The sequence below is a fragment of the Vicugna pacos genome, chromosome 19, assembly GCF_048564905.1.
Source record: "Vicugna pacos chromosome 19, VicPac4, whole genome shotgun sequence".
Taxonomy (NCBI): Eukaryota; Metazoa; Chordata; class Mammalia; order Artiodactyla; family Camelidae; genus Vicugna; species Vicugna pacos.
In genome coordinates, this window is record NC_133005.1 from 4,966,885 (window position 1) to 4,984,503 (window position 17,619).

Here is a 17,619-nt window from a genome sequence, read left to right on the forward strand (position 1 = left end):
TGTAGCAGGAAAAGCAAGATTTTCTTCTGCTTTCTCTAGTTATGGTCAACGTATTGTATGGAACTCCAAATTATATTTATGTCACAGTGAACACTTCGTGCACACACATACAAAAATAGGTCTTGAACTGGCATCTAAATGTCCTTGTGAAAATTCTGTTTTAGAAGCAGGGCTTCACCAAAAGGTAACTGGATACCCTTTCATTGGTTTACACATAACTCCTAATTTCAATATAATTTCAAACTGATAGAAATGTTGCAGGCACAGAGCAAGGGAATTCTGAGTACTCTTAGATTCACCAGCTGTTTACATGTTGTGTCAATTGCTTTATCTTTCTGTTCTCTCTAATTATATACAATTACTTCAAAAAAAAGTTGAAGATGTCATACCCTAGACATCCTAAATACTTCACCCTGGGCTGCCCAGTATTTTATTAAAAAGAACAAACAAACCAAACCAAGTCCCTGCTCAACAGAGAAGTGGCATTTTTAGATTATCCGCAGTCCCTGCCTTCCAATTTTTCTCTAAGTGTGTTTCACAGTGTATGACTTGAGCTTAAAGGAGAGATTATTTCCTTTCCGTTGTCATCCAGTGTGTAAATGTGTTTGAGGTTCACGAGCACTTGGATCTAGACACAGCCTTTTTCATTTTGCTCAACACGAGAGAGCCCCGCTTGCCCCCGACCCCCCGCCACCCCCAGCCATCTGTCTGGCCCAATGAGTCACAGATGGCGACCACACTCTTTCTGGTTCTTCCTGCCAGGCTGAGCTCTGCCTTCTTTGAAACCCCCATCACTCTGTACACCACAAGCCATGGAGCCTTGCTCAGCCCTCGACACGGCGGGAAAGGTGAGTCCCCAGCTCTGGCTTCTGCCAGTTTCTCTCCCGGGAAAGATGGGAAAAAATCGAGTGGCTTTCTCCCTGGACTGACTGTTCACACTCCCCTCCGATCCGTCTGGAGGTCCAGTGCTTTTGTGTCAAGTGTCGTCTCCCTCACTGACGTTCTCCCACAGGGGCTGAGTGGCTGAGCCTAAAAATTCACAGGGAGAAAAATCACCTTGGGAATGCCCTCTGTGAACTTGAAGCATTTAATTGGGGATTAAAAATATAATTCAACATTTACTTTGGCAAGAAGTGACTATTGAATTGTATCTCTCCCCAGTGCCCCGACTCCAGCCCCAATTAAATGAACTATTTTGTACAAAGTTGCTTAATCTGGTATCTGGAGCAGAATAGATGGTCGGTTATTGTTGGTTTTCTCTTCCATTCAAAACGGAGTGGAAGGAGCTTGGTGGGCGAGTGTGGCTGCTGCCTTCAGCATTTGGTCCTTCGGGGATGGTGTCATGCACCTGTGAGCTGTCAGCTCGCAGTTGAATCTCCCGGCCCTGAGCGCACGGTGCCCGGGGGAGAAGGGAGCTGCTGTGCTTGTGGTGCCTGCTGATCCGCGTGTCTCAGAGAGCTCAGGGGGCTTTGTGGAGATGGGGTCCCAGAGTCAGAGCACTGCTGCAAGGGCGGCGGTCCCCAGACCCTCAGGGCCGGCTCCAGGGGTGTGTGGCCGTGCCGGGCGCTGCGCTGCGCTCCCGAGGGTCCCCACGCTTGGTCTGATGCTCTGCTGCCACTGTCTGGAAATTCTTCCCAGCTTTGAGCTGGGGGCCCTCTCTGCTTTCTCCTTCCTCACTGGGCCCTGAAATTCTGCAGCTGGCCATGCAGGTACCCCTTCTCCCACACCTGCGCCCAGCAGGCTTCCTTCCCTTGTCCCTCTCTGTGTCTCCTCCTCCCTCATGGCTTCAGGACCCATTTCTGCCATTTCCTGCTCAGTCACTGAGGGTCAGCACCGCCCCCCACCATGTCTTGTTCTGTGCATCTCAGTCCTCTGGTTAATGAAGGGAAGTGGAGAGGGACTGGAAAAGACCTTTAGGATGAAAAAGTTAAAAAAATTACTGTGTGAGTCAAGCTGGAAAACCTCGTGGCTGAGGCTGGGTGAGAGAGTGTGTTTTCTTAAACTTTCCATTTTCCCTCTTGGCTGATCTGATGGAATGAGTATGGCCTCAGGAGCAGGGGATTCCTGCTCTGAATTTAACAGCATCACTTCCTCTTGTTGTCTAGGAGGACGGGGATGCTGATCAAGGGTCATGTTTATTTAGCTTGGGGTGCATGTGGACCAAGGGAGCGACCGTGGATGGATTCCATCCGCATGCCCGAAGCCACTCCTAACCCGTCAAAGGCCCAGGCAGCTCTGTGTCTCCATTTCTGGGGAAGCCTGAGGCGAGAATGACCACGTGGATTGGGTTCCACTGTCTGGTCTGTGGATGCAAGTACCGGCTGTGAGCTCAGCTGGGATGGGGTGGGGACAGGAGCCTTGCTCCCACAGTGTTATTGCAGGAGGGGCGCATAGCTCAGTAAGTGGTACCCAGGGTGATGGGGACAGTGGGTGCCTTCCCTCCCTTCTGCAAGCCCAGAGAGGTCAAGTGACTTGCCCAAAGTCACACAGTGGTCGGCCAAGCTGGGACCTCCGTGTGTGCTGTGGATGCTACAGACCCCATGGATCTTTCCCTGTTGCTTTTGCTCCTACAGAGCAACCCCCACCCCAGCGCTAGGCATGTGGCTCTGAGATAATTAGTGTATCTTTCAACAAAGACCTTTTCTTCCTCTTTCATTGGTGATTATACTTGACTCATTGCCCCCCTCCTTTTTTTTTTTTTGAAGATCTCGCCAGGGCTGTGCAGGATATAACAGCAGCAAAACCAAGACAAAAAGGCCTCCCCAAGAACGTTCCAAGGAAAAAGGAGATCATAGTGAAAGACAAGGCGGATGACAGTCTGGAAGACGCACCCCTGACAGGCCCAGAGGACACGAAGCCTGGGCGGGGGGTGCTTAAAGAAGAGGCTGAGTCTAAGCCTGAATCGGGGGGTGAAGAAGCAAGTCCCCCCAACCCGGAAGGGGCTCCAGAGGATGTCCCAGACGGCGGGAAGATAAGCAAAGCCTTTGAAAAACTAGGCAAGATGGTCAAGGAGAGAGTGAGAGGCCCCAAAGAACCCGAGCCCCCCGCTGACCTCCACACCAAAGGGCGGTACGTGCTGGTCTCTGGGGATGCCAATTTCGTGGACCCGGGCTTCTGTTCCCTGTCCGTCCCTGCCAAAGGGGGCGTGGTGGTTTCCAAGGGGGATGGCTCTGTGCCTCCCGAGAGCCAGGTGGAGCCCTCCCCGCAGCAGCCCGAGCCCCCTCCAGAGGGTGGAGAGGGACCTCCCCAGGGAAAAGAAGATGGTCAGGAGGATGGAGAGGCGCCTCCCCAGAAGAAAGAAGATGCACAGCCACCCGACCAGCCCACTGCAGACAAGGGGGAAGAGATAAAAGCTGAAGGACTCGAGGGCCCTGAGGAGAAACAGGATGGCCAGAAGGAGGCTGAAGGGGCCATGGAGCCCTCTCCCGTGGTCACGCCTGGTCCAGACGAACCATCTCCACCCCAGGCTCAGGAACCTCAGGTCAGTCGGGGTGGGTCCGAGGGGCACGGGGCTCGGAGCAGCCGCCTGCCAGCCAGAAGCCCTCCCAGGACGCTGGCCTACGAGAAAGTGGAAGTGATGGAATCCATCGAGAAGATTTCCACCGAGAGCATTCAGACGTACGAAGAAACTGCGGTGATTGTGGAGACCATGATTGAAAAGACAAAGGCAAACAAGAAGAAACTGGGAGAGAAATGCTCTTCCAACGCCTAGGCTCCAGGGGAGAGGATCCCCTGGGGCCATCGTAGGAGAGTGCTTTGTATTTTAGAACAAACGATGCAAGAGTGAGGATTCTTGTTTGGATTAGACCGTAGTTGGCCCGTCTGGCATTACCGATGAAGCCTTAATTAAAACGTTTTCTTTGCTTGCATGTCTTCCGTCTAATTAACAGGTGTCTCAGGCTTGTAGGTGGGGCAGCCATGCTCAGGACAGGGGAGCTCTGCTGAGTCACCGCCAAACCGTGCTTGCTTAGGGAAGAGACATGCCCTTCATCGTGGGTCATGGGGACAGTCATTAGAGATCAGTGTCTGGATTTCACACAGAAACATGCTGGTTGATGGCACCGGCTCATTTTCACTGCATTTCAAGCACAGGCACGTGATCCCCTGAGGAGCGTCTTGTTAGGAGTAAAATGATAAAAGATGTCTGTCTTAGTTTGTGTTTCCCAGAAAGCTGATCCTGAAGCAAGGATCTGACGTCGGCTCTTGGGGATGTGATCTCAGGAAGCACCCGTAGGGCAGAGAGAGGGAGACTGGGGGGCAGGGCACCCGATAGGAGATGTGCTACCACATGGGCAGCTGGAGCTCAGCTCCCCCTTATCCCTGGCCATGAGGGACTCTGGGAGACAGAGTAGAACCCGTGCGTCAGAGTTACCCTGCCCGAGGTGTTGATCCACCAACTCTTCACAGCCAGAAAGGAGGGCTGTTGACTTTGGGGACCAGGAAAGCCCTCAGGCCAGGAAATACAGATGCAGGTGTTTGGATGTCAGGCATGAAAATACATGGAAATTGTAGGGGTCATGTGGATCTAAGTGGGGCACCAGTGCCACCTGCCGCAGCATACGTGCCGAATGTCCTTTTGTCTGAGTTACCTAGAATTTCTCTTTCAGAGATTGCAATCCTGGGTCAGGTTTCAGAACACAGAATTGAATGTCACTGCATAATTCATCATTTAGCAGTTCTTCAATTAACTAGTCCAACAAGCATTTACTGAAGATACACTTTGGGGTCCAGTTGGGGTGCCAGACAGTGTGCTATGCTGATAAGGGGAGAGTTTTCAAGTTTATTAATGATCTCAATCACCGTAATATACCATAATGTACGTGTGTGCATGTTCTCCTGTGCACACACACTCACACATGGGCACATGTGCACTCAGATACGGTGACTCATCCTAGGAAATGGCACTTGTGTGAAACTGGAATCTTTACAAAAACTTTTGTTGTCTCTAAGGCATCTTTTTTTCTACTAACAGTGCAAAAATAATTTTTCTACTTATCCAATTAAGAAATTACTCCTTCCTCATGTAGATGCTCCAAAATTCATTACGGGCAGTGAATAAATGTGCTTAAATGGATTATTGCATCTGCCTATACAAAAGTATCTGACAAGACAGCTACACATTATTAGAGAAGGTCGATGGGGTCATAAATTACAGCCTATTCTTTCTTTGTTAGGAATAATACAAAGACTACTAAATGGAGTCACCTTTCCTTTCTGTTTAGAGCTTTGAAAAAACCTTGCTCTGAATTCATTCGAGGTTTTGACTTCAAGAGAGAAACATGCTTTTGTTGTTCTTTCTAAAATATGAGTGGAGAGTCCACTCCATTGCACAATTTTGGAATACATGTAATTTAAAAGCTTAAGAGAGAATGATGGAAATTATTAGCTTGGGCCCAGAATGTGCCAGGAATTTGGACCAGCCTGTACATTATATCCAACCTAACAGCCACTGCAAATCTTTCCTTATCCCCATTAAGTCTTTTTATTTTTTGGACCATGTGTTCAGTTAATATTGTCATTTAAAAAGGCAGTAGGAGGGTATTGTTTGGCAAAGAAAGATTATTTTTATATTACATCCACTCAGTTATCAAAAATGGACTGGGGGCCTGTTCTGTGCCGCTCATGGCTCTGGGTGCTGGGGAGATAGTGGAGAACGCTGGGCATGTTTCCACGCTCACAGGCATGCTGTTCTGGTGGGAGTGGAAGAAATTGCACAAGCAGGCAGGTAACTAAGAGAAATAAGAGAAAACCCCATGGAAACAATACTATAAAGGAAATCAGACAGAGTGATGTGCTAGAGTGACGGGGGTCTCCTTTGGATTGGATTGTCAAGCAAAGACCCCACGGTGACGTGAAGTGTGGTCTGAATGACAAGCTGGGCCAGTCACAGGCAAATCTGATGGAAGAGCGTTCCAGGCAGAGGGAGCTGCCAGTGCAAAGGCCCTGGGTCAGGAATGGCCTGTTCAAAGAGGAGAAATAAAGGGGACCATAGGAGGACAATGGAAGGAAGGACAGTCAAGGCAGGAGGCAGGGGCCAGGTGAACACCATTTCCTGGCAGCTTCACCTCAACTTGAAAGCTGGGCTCACTGTGTGAAGTGTGGGGCTGCCATGGTGGACACTGTGGGGTCCAGTTGGGCTCTTTGTCCGCCTGCCACCTTCCCCGCCCCAGAGCCCCAGTTGCTCATTTTCTTGGCTGCTCCTCTCCAATTTTCCTGCTTGGTGCTGTTTCCCCCAGGAGAGCTGCAGGATGAGTTCATTTCCTGGCTTTTCCTCTCTGTGAAGTCTCTGAAAACAAGCACTTAAGTTTTATAAAAAGTAAACATGGGGGCTTAGAGCAGGCCTCCCAGTAACATCGATGACAAGAGAACATTGGAGCTTTGACCAGTCCTGAGAATCCCAAAGTGCCAGTGCTCCGAGTGGCTGGTCTTAACTGTTATCCCAAGGGGCCCCAGCCTCCTCTACCCTGACTCAGCCTCAAGTCCAGGACCAAGACTCTCCGGTGCTGCCTCCCCCATACAGAGGCCGTATCCCGGATCCTCATCCCTCCCATTCTCCAAGCATTTGAGTCAGTGAGCAGCCCTGATCCCCCAGATCCTCGATTCTTGATCCCTGGTTCATGCCTACACTCCCAGGCAAGCTTGGCTGGCATGTGCGGCTCTGCCATCAGGGGTCCTACGTCCACGGGAGTGTGCTCGGTCCACATGCTGGGAAGGCTGGGAGTGCTGGGGCGTTCATGACCCCAGGAGCAACCCCCAACCAGGGTGGAGAGGCCAGGTGCACAAACACTCCAGCTCTCTCACCACCCCCCCCGCGATGGGGTAACGCTGAGGCACGTTCTAAACATTCCCCGCTGGGCCTCAGCCCCAGATGCTCACGGAGAAACCTCCTCACCCACGTGCCCTGAGTGGGACTCCTCCTCTCCCCGTCCCGCGTTCCTGCTCCCCTACATGAACATGCCTCCTTTCAAATAAATGACTTGACCTTGACTCCTTGTCTCAGGGTTGGCTTCTGGGAGGACCCAACCTCAGGCCCAGCCTCAGGGCCTGCCCAGCAGCCGCTCCCATTCCTCAGGTGGCAGCCCTGATCCTGTATCAAGGAGCTGCTTCTTCCACACAGGTTACAGCCCTGATCTGACCTTCACGACATCCTGCCTTCCTCTGCCCGTGGGTGCGCAAGTGTCCCCAACTATAGCCCTTGTTGGAATAGGAGGTGTGAGTCCAGTGAGACCAAGACTGAAAGTGCCGGGCCTGACCCAGTGACGGGGAGGGCGGTTCCGCCACCACCGTTTCCCACTGTGCATCCTCATCCCCAGGTTTGCTTCAATCTCTGTCCCTTTTCTAGGCTGATTTAGGCTGGCTCTTCAGGCTTTTCTTCAGCTCTAAGAGCTACCCTGCATGCTTTGGACATGCTGCTTACTTGTTTTCACGTTAGAGCTGGTTTCTGTTGCTTGCCACCCGAGGGATCCCAAAGAATACTGCTAATGAATGAGGTTCAGTATCAACAGGGAACTTACAGAGGTTTGAATTAAGTTGGGTGTCTCCCAAGGCAGACCCCTGATAAGATCTTGGATGCAGGTGGTTTATCAGAGTGGTGACTACAGGAACTCAGGGTGCCATTTGTAAGCGCCAGTCTCTTAGCTCTAAGCCTGCCTTTCTGCCCTCTGGTGCCAGAGCTGGAACCTGGGACCTCCTTTCTGCATCTCCTCGGTAGGGGAAGGACACGCTGGAGGAGGGAGGAGGGCCTTGCTCCTCCTTTGTCCCCATCGCCCAGCAGGGCTACTTCACCCAGGCAGTGGCAGTTCCTTCCTGGAGCAGCAGCTGAATCCCGTTCTCAGTAACCCTATAAGAATGATCAGTTTTTTAACTTCATCTTTGGGAAGTAAGCCTTTGAAATTAAGTGATGAAAAGCAGTGTTTCCATCTGTCACAAAATCAGACTGGACCTTACACCCTTCAGTATCTGTTTCCAACCATAGGCTGTCTTGAGATTTTACTAACTGGGTTTGAGAAGTATTACATCCTAGGACAAAACCGAAAATTGTTTTGACAATGAACTATTATTAATATATTAATATTTTTTAATAATGAGATTGGCTAGAATAGCACATGGTCACATGGGCTAGAGCTAGTTTGTAATATTGTTCATGGTATCATCCATGTAATCAGTACCTAAGCATATGCTGTATAGAAACATCACGCTTTCTGTGGTAGAGACCCTGGTCCTCTCCAGCTATGCCATTCACTGTCCTACGCCTCTCAGTTGCTTCCCATTTAGGTGGGGTCACTGACCAGGACTGGCCAAAACACAGCAGGTCAAATGACATGTGTGCCTCCTTCACGCTGAGCACAGAACAGTGGAGGAGGCTCCACGGGCTCTCTTTCCCTGCCTGCTGACTGTAGCAGCCTCGTGTTGTGATTACAAACCCGAAGATGACGGCTGAAGCAGCCTGAATCCTTGAGTCACTGCATGGAGGTCTGTGTCCTTGAGGAGTCACCCAGATCCTCAGCGAAATTTGTGTGAATGATAACTGAACCTCCGCGTGTTAAACTACTGAGATTTAGGGACTGTTCGTTACTACAGCATAACTTAGTCTAGCCCAGAGACTATAGCCCAGAATAGTGTTTCTAAAAGACTTTTGAGCATGACTTACAATAAAAAATTTATTTTACATGGTGAGCCAATACACACACTCAGACACACACACACACACACACACACACACACAATCCTTACAAAAGATATCTCAGGAAGCAATATTTATCATTAATATTCATGGTCTACTCTATTCTATTCCAAAATGCTGGTTTTGACTCCCTAAATTTATGTTACAACAGCTAATGGTTGTAACTTGAGTTTGAAAAATGCTGCTACAGGTCATAATTTGTGTATGATTTATTTGCTAATCATAAATCTTTCATACATATTTATGAAAGCAAGCTTTCTGGATCTCTCTTCGGTGACTTTTTATTATCTGCTCCCAGAATGGATGGAAGGGTTTTTCTGTAATACATACCACATCCCACGTAATTTCTGGAAGGTAATGTTTTATTGTTGAATCTCCTAATTTACATCATGTATTTTTAAATTTGCTTATAAAATTTTGTCACAGAGAATAACAACGTTAACTTGATTAATCATTATTCACTTATTTTCATTTTTAAAATAAATGACTAGAAATAGCTGTCTCTTGCATTAGGAGCATAAAAACCTCACTAGCAAGACATAGTTTAGTGTTAATACTGGTGCAAAAAATGAAGTAGAGACCAAATATTTTTAAATAGCACTATATATATTTTCAGGTACTGTATACTCATATCAAAACTTGCCATTTCTATTAAGAAGCTGATAAGTTACTCTCTAATTTCATAAATTATACCATAACTGTGAAAATAGGACAACTATTTCTTATCTGTGCTGCTATATAAGACACAATGTTTATACAGGGAGGCGCAGAATTACAGAGAGGTGAACGAATGGGAATTGAGGAACATTTCACCTGAATTTCCTCTGGCTTTTTTTGTTCAGCCAGAGTCATCTTGATACCCTCTGAATATTCTTTTAGAGATGAATATGGTGTCTGTTTCTTCAATTAATACACATACACACATTTTAGGTATATGTGTGCATATACAGTTATACAAGCGTATACAAAGATATATACACATATATACACACGTGTATATAGTCTGCATTGGTATACATATTTCTGTGTGCACTTATACACACACAATGTCCTTTGGTTTATTTTCAGACTGTTAATGCAAAATGAAATTTTGATGGCATCTATTTATTTTTTTTCTTTAAATCTAAACTGGTTTAAAAAGACCTTCATGACATATAGTAAATTTCTTTTAAAAATCATAAATATTATTACATTGTAAAGCGTTTTATAGAGAAGGTCACATGGTGCTAGAGAAGACAGAAATTCATGCCAATGTAGGGGGTAGAATGAAAGAAAAGGAGTTTTCCAGGCTTCTCTCTCAGAGTTGCCGCCTTCAGAGAACGGACCCTTGGGCCCTTGTGCTGCTGGCTTTGAGTAGAGGGACACCAGGCTCCCCACGGGATGGGGGAGAAGTGGAGACAGAAGAGGTTGATTGCTTCTTGGGAATCAAATCAAACAAACCAAGTTGTTTCCTGGGAACGGGTGGGCATTTGGGATTGGGGAGGAGGGGCCAACCTTTGAGTAGGAAACTAAAGTGACAGCCGCTCAGAAAGCACTTCTATTTGGAAATGAGATGGGGTCTTTGGAGTTGACGGTGGGGGCGAGGGAAAGTGTCACCTGTGGGTTGCGTGGTAAACCCCCTCCTGGACAGCTCAGCTGCCGAGATGGTGACTCAGTGCTCCCCCTACAGAGGTCTCTTCTTGCTTCCTTCAAGCCTCAAGTCACTGGGGGCTGAGCTGGCTTGTCCCCCCTTCAGCAGAAGAGGCTCTGTACAAACAGGGGCCCAGGTGGAGACGGCCCCAGCTCTCTTCAAACACACCCCCTCGCCCTCCACACACCTCTTCTGGAACATTGGCCACTTCTCGGACTCATCAGAAACCACAGCATGAGGAAGTATGGCATTTCCCACCAGTCACGTATTTTGGAGATCAAAGCCCCAGCAGGTGTGTGGGAAGCTGTCAAAAATACTCACCATGCCTGTCGCTTCCATCACATTAAGAAGCCCCAGAGTGACTTAGGAAGAGGAACATTCTTGTGTTAAAAACGACCAAGCTACACTTTCCCAGCCAGGTTGCCAGTCCAGCCTTGCCTTTTTTCCCTTTTGGGGAGCTCTGGGAGGAACCCCAGAAAATTGGGGCTAGGATGAAATCTACACGTACTGAGAGTACACTGGGCACCTCTGGCAGTTTTTACCGTAACTCAGAGCAGCAGCTGGACAAAGGACAGCCAAGCTACTTAGACTTTACATTTGTCACGCTGGTGAGTAGGATGAGCTGTGATGTCGGCATTGGTGGTAAGGCTTCCAACGCCCCTGCTTTCTGACTCTCTCTTCCCCGTCTGGTAATTAGGGCTCTCAGAGATGGCATCTTTTGACTCACGCCACCTTCATCTACATCACTGAAAAATCTTGCTAAGTCAAAACGTCTTTACCCAAAGGATGTACAGCCTCTGTGCTTTACATCAGAGACCCAGAGCTCACCCTCTGTCATAATCTTGGATTCTCTCTGTAAGTAACGGGTCCTCAGTTGAGACCATGAATAAATGTCCTCGGAGTCACCGTGTGTGCAATTTGAGATGCATTCTCTTCTCTTCTATGAAAGAAAATGGAGGGGAAAGCTGTCCCAGGGCTGTTTGCAGGATGTCACCTACCTGAATGACACAAATAAACAACTTCGAGTCACAAATAGGAAATAGGTGTTGGTAGGAACACTGTATTTGGGGCACAGAATAGAAAAGATTGCTTCCATCGTAATGAAAATCATTGACAGTGAGCAAAGCTTCAGATCAAGAAGTTGGAATCGCTTGTGTTGGGGGGACAGTCATCGTGGGGCGCCTGGCAGGGTGTGGAGCGAGGACCGAGAGGCGGAGACGTGGGCAGGAGGCGCGGCGGCGGTGGTGGCCAGGCGGCGGTGGCGGCCAGGCGGTGGCGCTAGTTCTTACCCAGGATGCTCTTCAGGCTTCTCTCCACGGCTTCGTCCAGCTCCTCCTCCAGCTCCTCCTTCTTGGACATGGCCAGCTTGGACTGGTAATCCCTCACCACCTGGTCGATGTAAGGCGCGCTCTGCGTGCCGTGTAGCATCAGTGTCCACTCCTTCAGCACCCCCTTCTGGGGCGTGCTCCCCACAAAGCCCAGCTCCAGGGTCCAGGTTCCTCGGGCGTCCTCCCCCCAGGTGTGGGTGGTCATGAAGGGCCACTTGTCGAAGCCCACCTTGGAGTCGTCGTCCCTCGGGCGCCGGCTCAGCAGGATGGACTTGGTGCCCATGGGCGACGTCATGTTGATGTTCAGGTCTCCTCTCCTGGTCGCATTGACCGTGATGACAGCTTGGACGTGCTCCAGGTAGCGGACGAAGTTTTCCTTCCCTTCGCATGCGTCGGTTGTGAGCGTCAGCACCAATTTGCCAGTGGATGGTATTTTCCTGAGGGCAAAGTGATGGGGAGATGTGGTCAGGGGAGGGCACACCATCCCAGGGCTTTTGAAGACAGCTTTGGGGACGGGAAAGAGCAGAGGCTTTGGGGTCATTCTTACAGCAACTGTGTGACCTGAGCCCGTCACCTACACTCTCTGAAGCTTCTGGGCCCAAGGGGGATGTAGCGATGCTGTTGACACCATTCCCAGTTCTCCTAAGTCACTTCTGGGTTCACCTGCAGCCGCGGCTCCTGTGGCCGCTGACTGCTTCCCACCTCAGGTATCAGCATCTCCCACCTTCCGTCCTGGAGCTTTTCCCTGCACTGTGGGAGCTTCCTCCGCCTGTGTGCAGGCTGGCCCCAAAGCCTCAGGGATATAATCCCTCAGGGAAAACCCTCTACCGATGGCTGACAGAAGGTGGTGAGTAAAATATACCCTGGCTTCCCGGTTGCCAGTAGGGACAACTCAACGTCCCCAGTGGGACTGAGCCTAGTTGCCCTTGGTGGCAACATGCCCGTCAATGCATCATCAATGCATTCGTCATTGGATTGCTTCCTCTTCCCTGTTGACATCTCTACCACACTTGTTTTCCCTAAGATCATCTCTTAAAAAACGGTCAGCCCTCAAGTACCTTCAGGGTCTACTTCTGAGGCAACCCAGACCGAGACAAGAGCGTGTATGCTTTTCTCTCGAAGTACTAAGTACCTTGATAAAGAGAGATTATTGCTAATGTGATTGTTATTACTATCATTAAAAAAAAAGCTGAAGTTGGATTGATTAATCCTGATGAAGAACAGACCGCCGAGTGATCAGGGGAATTTGGGAGTCTCGTTGATCGTAGAGCTGGAGCACCCTGGAGGGTCAGCTGCCTTTCCATACACCTGATCTCCTTTCCGGAGACGGCCTCCTTTGAAGGTGAGATGTGCGAAGGTTCTTGCACCAGAAACATAGTAAAGGAAGCTACATTTGAGGATTACATGGTGTAAAGGAAATACTCCAGACTTCAGAAATAAATCTATTTGGGTTAGAATTCTGCTTCTATGCTTACTGGTCAGGAGAGCTTGCGCAAGTTATTTAAATCCTTGAAGTCTCATGTCACTGTGGGTTGGTCTGGTGAGAATGAAAAAGGCCACGTGGGAAAGCACCGAGCCCAGTGCCTGGAGCACGGTCCCACTCCCCTCCCCTGGCCCTTTGCTCTTGTTAGTATCCCCCTGAACATGGCTTTTATTTTGGAGAATAAATCGGTGCATATTTTTAAACACATATCTTGTAAAGCACATCTACAAAAAGATGCTAGTCATACACCCAGCTCAGAGCCAAGCCTTGGTTCTCTGCTGCCCTTGGAACCAAGGTGACAAACGTGGGAGGCTGGCTGGAGATGCCCAGCAGCTCACTGATGAAGGCGAGGAACTTAAAAATATATACATAAACAGCTTCATGGAATACTACTATGTGTGCTCTGCAGGACTCTGACGCTGAAGGGTGCATCCACTGGCCATGGTGATCGAGGGATGGTGCTGGAGGTGGGGTCCCAAGGACTAGGTTCTGGGGAAATCATCCAGTTTGGTGGAGAGCAGGCATCAGGCCAGCTTTGGAGATGTGAGGATGGCGAGCCAAGACCTGGACCTCTCAAAGAAGATGCTACTCACTCAGAACAGGGTCAGAAACTTAACAGGTGAGCTGATGAATGCTTAAGGATCGTGCGGGCTCCAGCCTGCATGCAGGCAGAAAGCCATGTGGGGGAGACTACAGGTCCAGTTGCGGGCAAGGCGTCTGAACTGTCTGCGTTCATTTTCCTTACCTGGACACCGGGGATATGACTTCCTACCCTGAAGAGTGGCCGTGAAGATAAAATATGTACACACGTTCATATGCACCGTACATTTACAAATGTCTAGACCGGCGCTCACCAACAGAACTTTCTGCAATGGTGGAAATGTTCTGTATCTGTGCTAATACAGTAGCCACTGGACACATGTGGCTCTCGGGCACTTGAAATTGACAAGTATGTGGGAAGAGCTGAATTTTTAATGAATTTAATTTTAGTAATTAATTTAAATTTATTTAATTTTATTAACTAGACACATGTGGTTGGTAGCTTCCGTACTGGATAGCAGAGAGCTAATCGTTTGAGTTTGTTCAATCTGAACCTGATCAAGACGCCACCACCACCCAGAACCTTTCTCAGGCTTCTGTTTTGAGCACATTCTGTTTTCGCCCTGGCTCACAGGCTCTAGGAAAAGCACTTGGGAAAACTGGATCCTGTTATGCAGGTTTTCCAACCACCTTGCAGGAGGCTTCTGGAATGTCGAGAACCTTAGCTGTGAGTGAAATGCCACATTTTATGACTGAGTTTCTACAAAAACAAGCAGGCAGTTCCAGAAAGGAGGCTTTCCTTCTAGAGTTGAGCTTCAGGGGCTTTGGAAGCCCCCGAGACGTACACCTGGAGATAACAGAAGCTGACAGTGATGCCCAGAGCAGGGAGAGAGACCTTGGCTGAGTCCTGTGTTGCATCTGAGCCCCTTTCGTGTCTTGCAAGACAGCCCGCCTTGAAAAATTCAAGAAGGAAATTCACAAGCCAACGGCCAGAGGCCGTTACCCTGAGGAACAGCCATCTGGGTAATTTAAAGCATCACCAATCATTTGTCACGTGCGGTAGTCACTGTTGTCATCGGGATTCAAAAGCTAGATTCTAAAAAGTTCATTTCTGTCCACATTTGCACCCAGGTCACTGACGGACTAGAGTTCACACAGTGACAGCCTCTTTGTAAGTCAATTTGTATTAATTCTGGCAGAGAAGTGACATTGCTTTCCTGGGGAAAACTGAAAAGATTTCTTTGACTGGCTAAGAATCAGAGATGGGAATGGCCACTGTAGCTGGAAATTGGAAGCTGGCAGTTTCTGTAAATGAACAAGGTCCCTCACTCAAGAAAGAAGTTATCCCAGGGCTGGAATGAACTCTTACAGTAGGAGATCTGGATTGGACTAAACCTGAGAGCCTGCAAGCACACCCTGGCGCAGGGGGCTTCCCTGGCTGACGGCTGGGTTCCCTCTCCAGCTGTGTGAGCTTTGGCTGCCAAAGGCTCTCAGCTGCCCCTTTCTCTGCAGAATCGCCCTCAGGCCCTGGGAGCTGCCTTGTCTGGGAGGTCATATGTTCTGCCCATGCTGGTGCCTGGCTGATACGGGGATGTATAAGGCCAGCGCCCTTGCCTCCAAGTGGGGCAACTTTGTGGTCCTATTGATGCTCCAGAGTTCCCGGTAGATCAGGCCACACCCACATGTTACCTGATGCCACATCTGGCTCAGCTGCATTCTGCCCATCCTGAGCCTCCCACTCCCTTATGGTTCTTCCTGGAAAGCCCCCCCTCAATACATCACATACACATGAACTCATCCTCAAAAATCTGCTTCCAGGCCACCCCACCCAAGACCAGTGTTACCTGTTCCTAGAGAGTAGATTGGGAAGGAAATAACCATATCCCTCTGCTCTGCCTTGGAGGCCTGTTGGCTGTTCATGGCACGTTAACCCTACAAACGTGTCTTTCTTCCACCATGTGGGGTCAGCCACTCCCACTTACTTCTTTTGCTTTCTTTAGAAAGCCAAGTTAAAAAAAAAAAAGCCCCTTGAGAAGTTGCTGTAGGGACAGACCTGGGCTGGGGACAGCCCTGTCACACAGCACATCGCAGAGGTGCCCGGGATTCTAGGCCTTGAAGCAGCCCTGACAGCAGAAGGAGGGAGGCGGGCATGTCCCAGGCTGGCTGTGCTTCTCCCAGGAGCCCCGGGGGTCACAGGACAGGCATTAGTGACAGGGACAAGGAGAGAGAGGATGGCAAGGGTGACGTGGGGAAAGTGGAACAAAGGCTGCCCATTGCCAGATCTCAGGGTCTTGCTTGAGAGCTGGGAAGGTGAGGGGAGGCTGAGAGAATGATTGGAATTTGGCCGTGCACCTGGAGAGGCAGAAGGACAGGCTCGAGCGGGAACGGCTGGTTAGGGTTCACAAGTTATCCCAGAAGCCTTAGGGGCCAGAAGTCCTTCCGAGGACACCTGGGCCCCTGGGGAGACTGGCTTCTTTTAGCGCCTGGAGGACCTGCCTGCTCCCCAAACTCCCCATCTTGACCGGCCAGGTGAGCTGCTCACTGCCCGCATGGGGCCCCTGGGAGGCGGCATCCCACTGGACTCTCCTTGGAATGTTAAGTCACTTTGAAATTGATTTGAAATGGAAAGCCTGGTGTGAAGTCAAGTGGCAGCAAGCTTGGTAGGAAAGAAACACCACCCCTCTCACGGGTGCGCTGGCGTCAGGGGCCTGGGAGCAGTCCTCGTGGGTGTTTCTCACCCTCTTCTTCCTGCCTTGTGTGTTCTGACTTTCCTTCCACGACCGTGTGTAGCTTTTACAGGAAGAAAAGGAGTACGATGCATTCTTATTTTAAGGGAACAGGGGACAGGTGCTCAGGAAAAGTCAGTTTATAAGAAGACTGAAATAGGAGATGGTGGTTTGGGAAACCGAGGGCAACTCTGCAGAGACCCTCAGCTAGCCCCAGAGGCCACGTCCTGGAACACACTTGCTGCAGAAAATGAGGCACCCACTGGAAGGGATGAGCCACCCTCTGAACTTTCAGAGGATACGTGCCAAAGCCTGGTGCCCGAGTCCTGTAAGGGCAAATGGGGGGCCCAGGTGTATCTTGCCATCTTCATTTTATTGCGTAGTGCGGCAAACGAGGGCTCAGTGGCTTTGTGCCTAGAAACGGGCACTGCTTTCCGGGGGCCTGTGGACTGCTCTGTGGGCTCTCAATCCTCAGCTGTGTGGTAACAGCAAGTCGTTACGAAGCTGTGGTTGTGTTGCTAGAATAGTGACTGGAATAATGAGAGCCGTGCTTCCCCAAGCGCCTGGAACATCTGCTACGTGGCGGTCACTTAAGAACAGCAGCGGTCACTGTGATGTGTTCTCTTTCCCACGTCACGTTGTCAGGGGGGCGTTAACTCACACAGGAGACACTGCGGCTCAGAACTGACCGGCGCACGTCCACGCAGCCGAGCACACCCTCTTCTCTCTCTCCCGGGCTGCCTCTGGCAGTCACGCCAGGTTTGAACACTGATTTCCACATTCACTGAAAATCCGGAGTTTGCCACACCCTTCAAGGAGCTGAGTGAACCAGGGAGGGTGGGGGCGGCCGGCACAGGACAGTGTGCTCTGGGGACATGTGGCCTCCGCCGGCGGGGCCTGAGTTTGCTGCGCTCACTGCACTTGGCTGGTCCAGTGCAGATGCTCCCAGCCAGTTCTATTTTCCCTTTTATTTCAGTCAAGCACCCTTCACTGACTCTCCTGATAAAGCCTCTTTAGAAAATTGCTTTTCGAATTGACTGCCTCTCTGGGAAGATTAACACCAAGGAAACTCATAAACCTGACAGTTGCCGCTCAGCGGCTGTTTCTGGGCAGCCCCGCACATCAGAGAACGTGCCAGCTGCCAGGGCTGTGGACCCCTCCATCCCCGTCCCTGAGAAGTTCTATTCCAGGTGATAGAAAGCTTCTCCTGCCAGAGGCACAGCCGGCCT

General features: G+C 49.9%; 2 protein-coding genes across 13 annotated transcripts in view; one reads left to right on the forward strand and one right to left on the reverse strand.

The window, feature by feature from the left end:
- BFSP1 (beaded filament structural protein 1) overlaps positions 1-3,837 on the forward strand; it is a 54,081-nt gene extending 50,244 nt beyond the window's left edge. For all 11 annotated transcript variants that reach the window (XM_072943762.1, XM_072943758.1, XM_072943763.1 and 8 more), the window contains 2 exons: positions 763-848; positions 2,706-3,837. In XM_072943762.1, the coding sequence (XP_072799863.1) occupies positions 763-848; positions 2,706-3,712 (1,093 nt within the window). In that variant the 3' untranslated portion in view covers positions 3,713-3,837. The remainder of the gene's footprint in view (positions 1-762; positions 849-2,705) is intronic.
- Positions 3,838-11,353: 7,516 nt separating this feature from the next.
- The window catches only part of PCSK2 (proprotein convertase subtilisin/kexin type 2), a 218,266-nt gene continuing 212,000 nt past the window's right edge, over positions 11,354-17,619 (reverse strand). For both annotated transcript variants that reach the window (XM_072943770.1, XM_072943769.1), the window contains one exon: positions 11,354-12,078. In XM_072943770.1, coding sequence (XP_072799871.1) covers positions 11,592-12,078 — 487 coding nt within the window. In that variant the 3' untranslated portion in view covers positions 11,354-11,591. The remainder of the gene's footprint in view (positions 12,079-17,619) is intronic.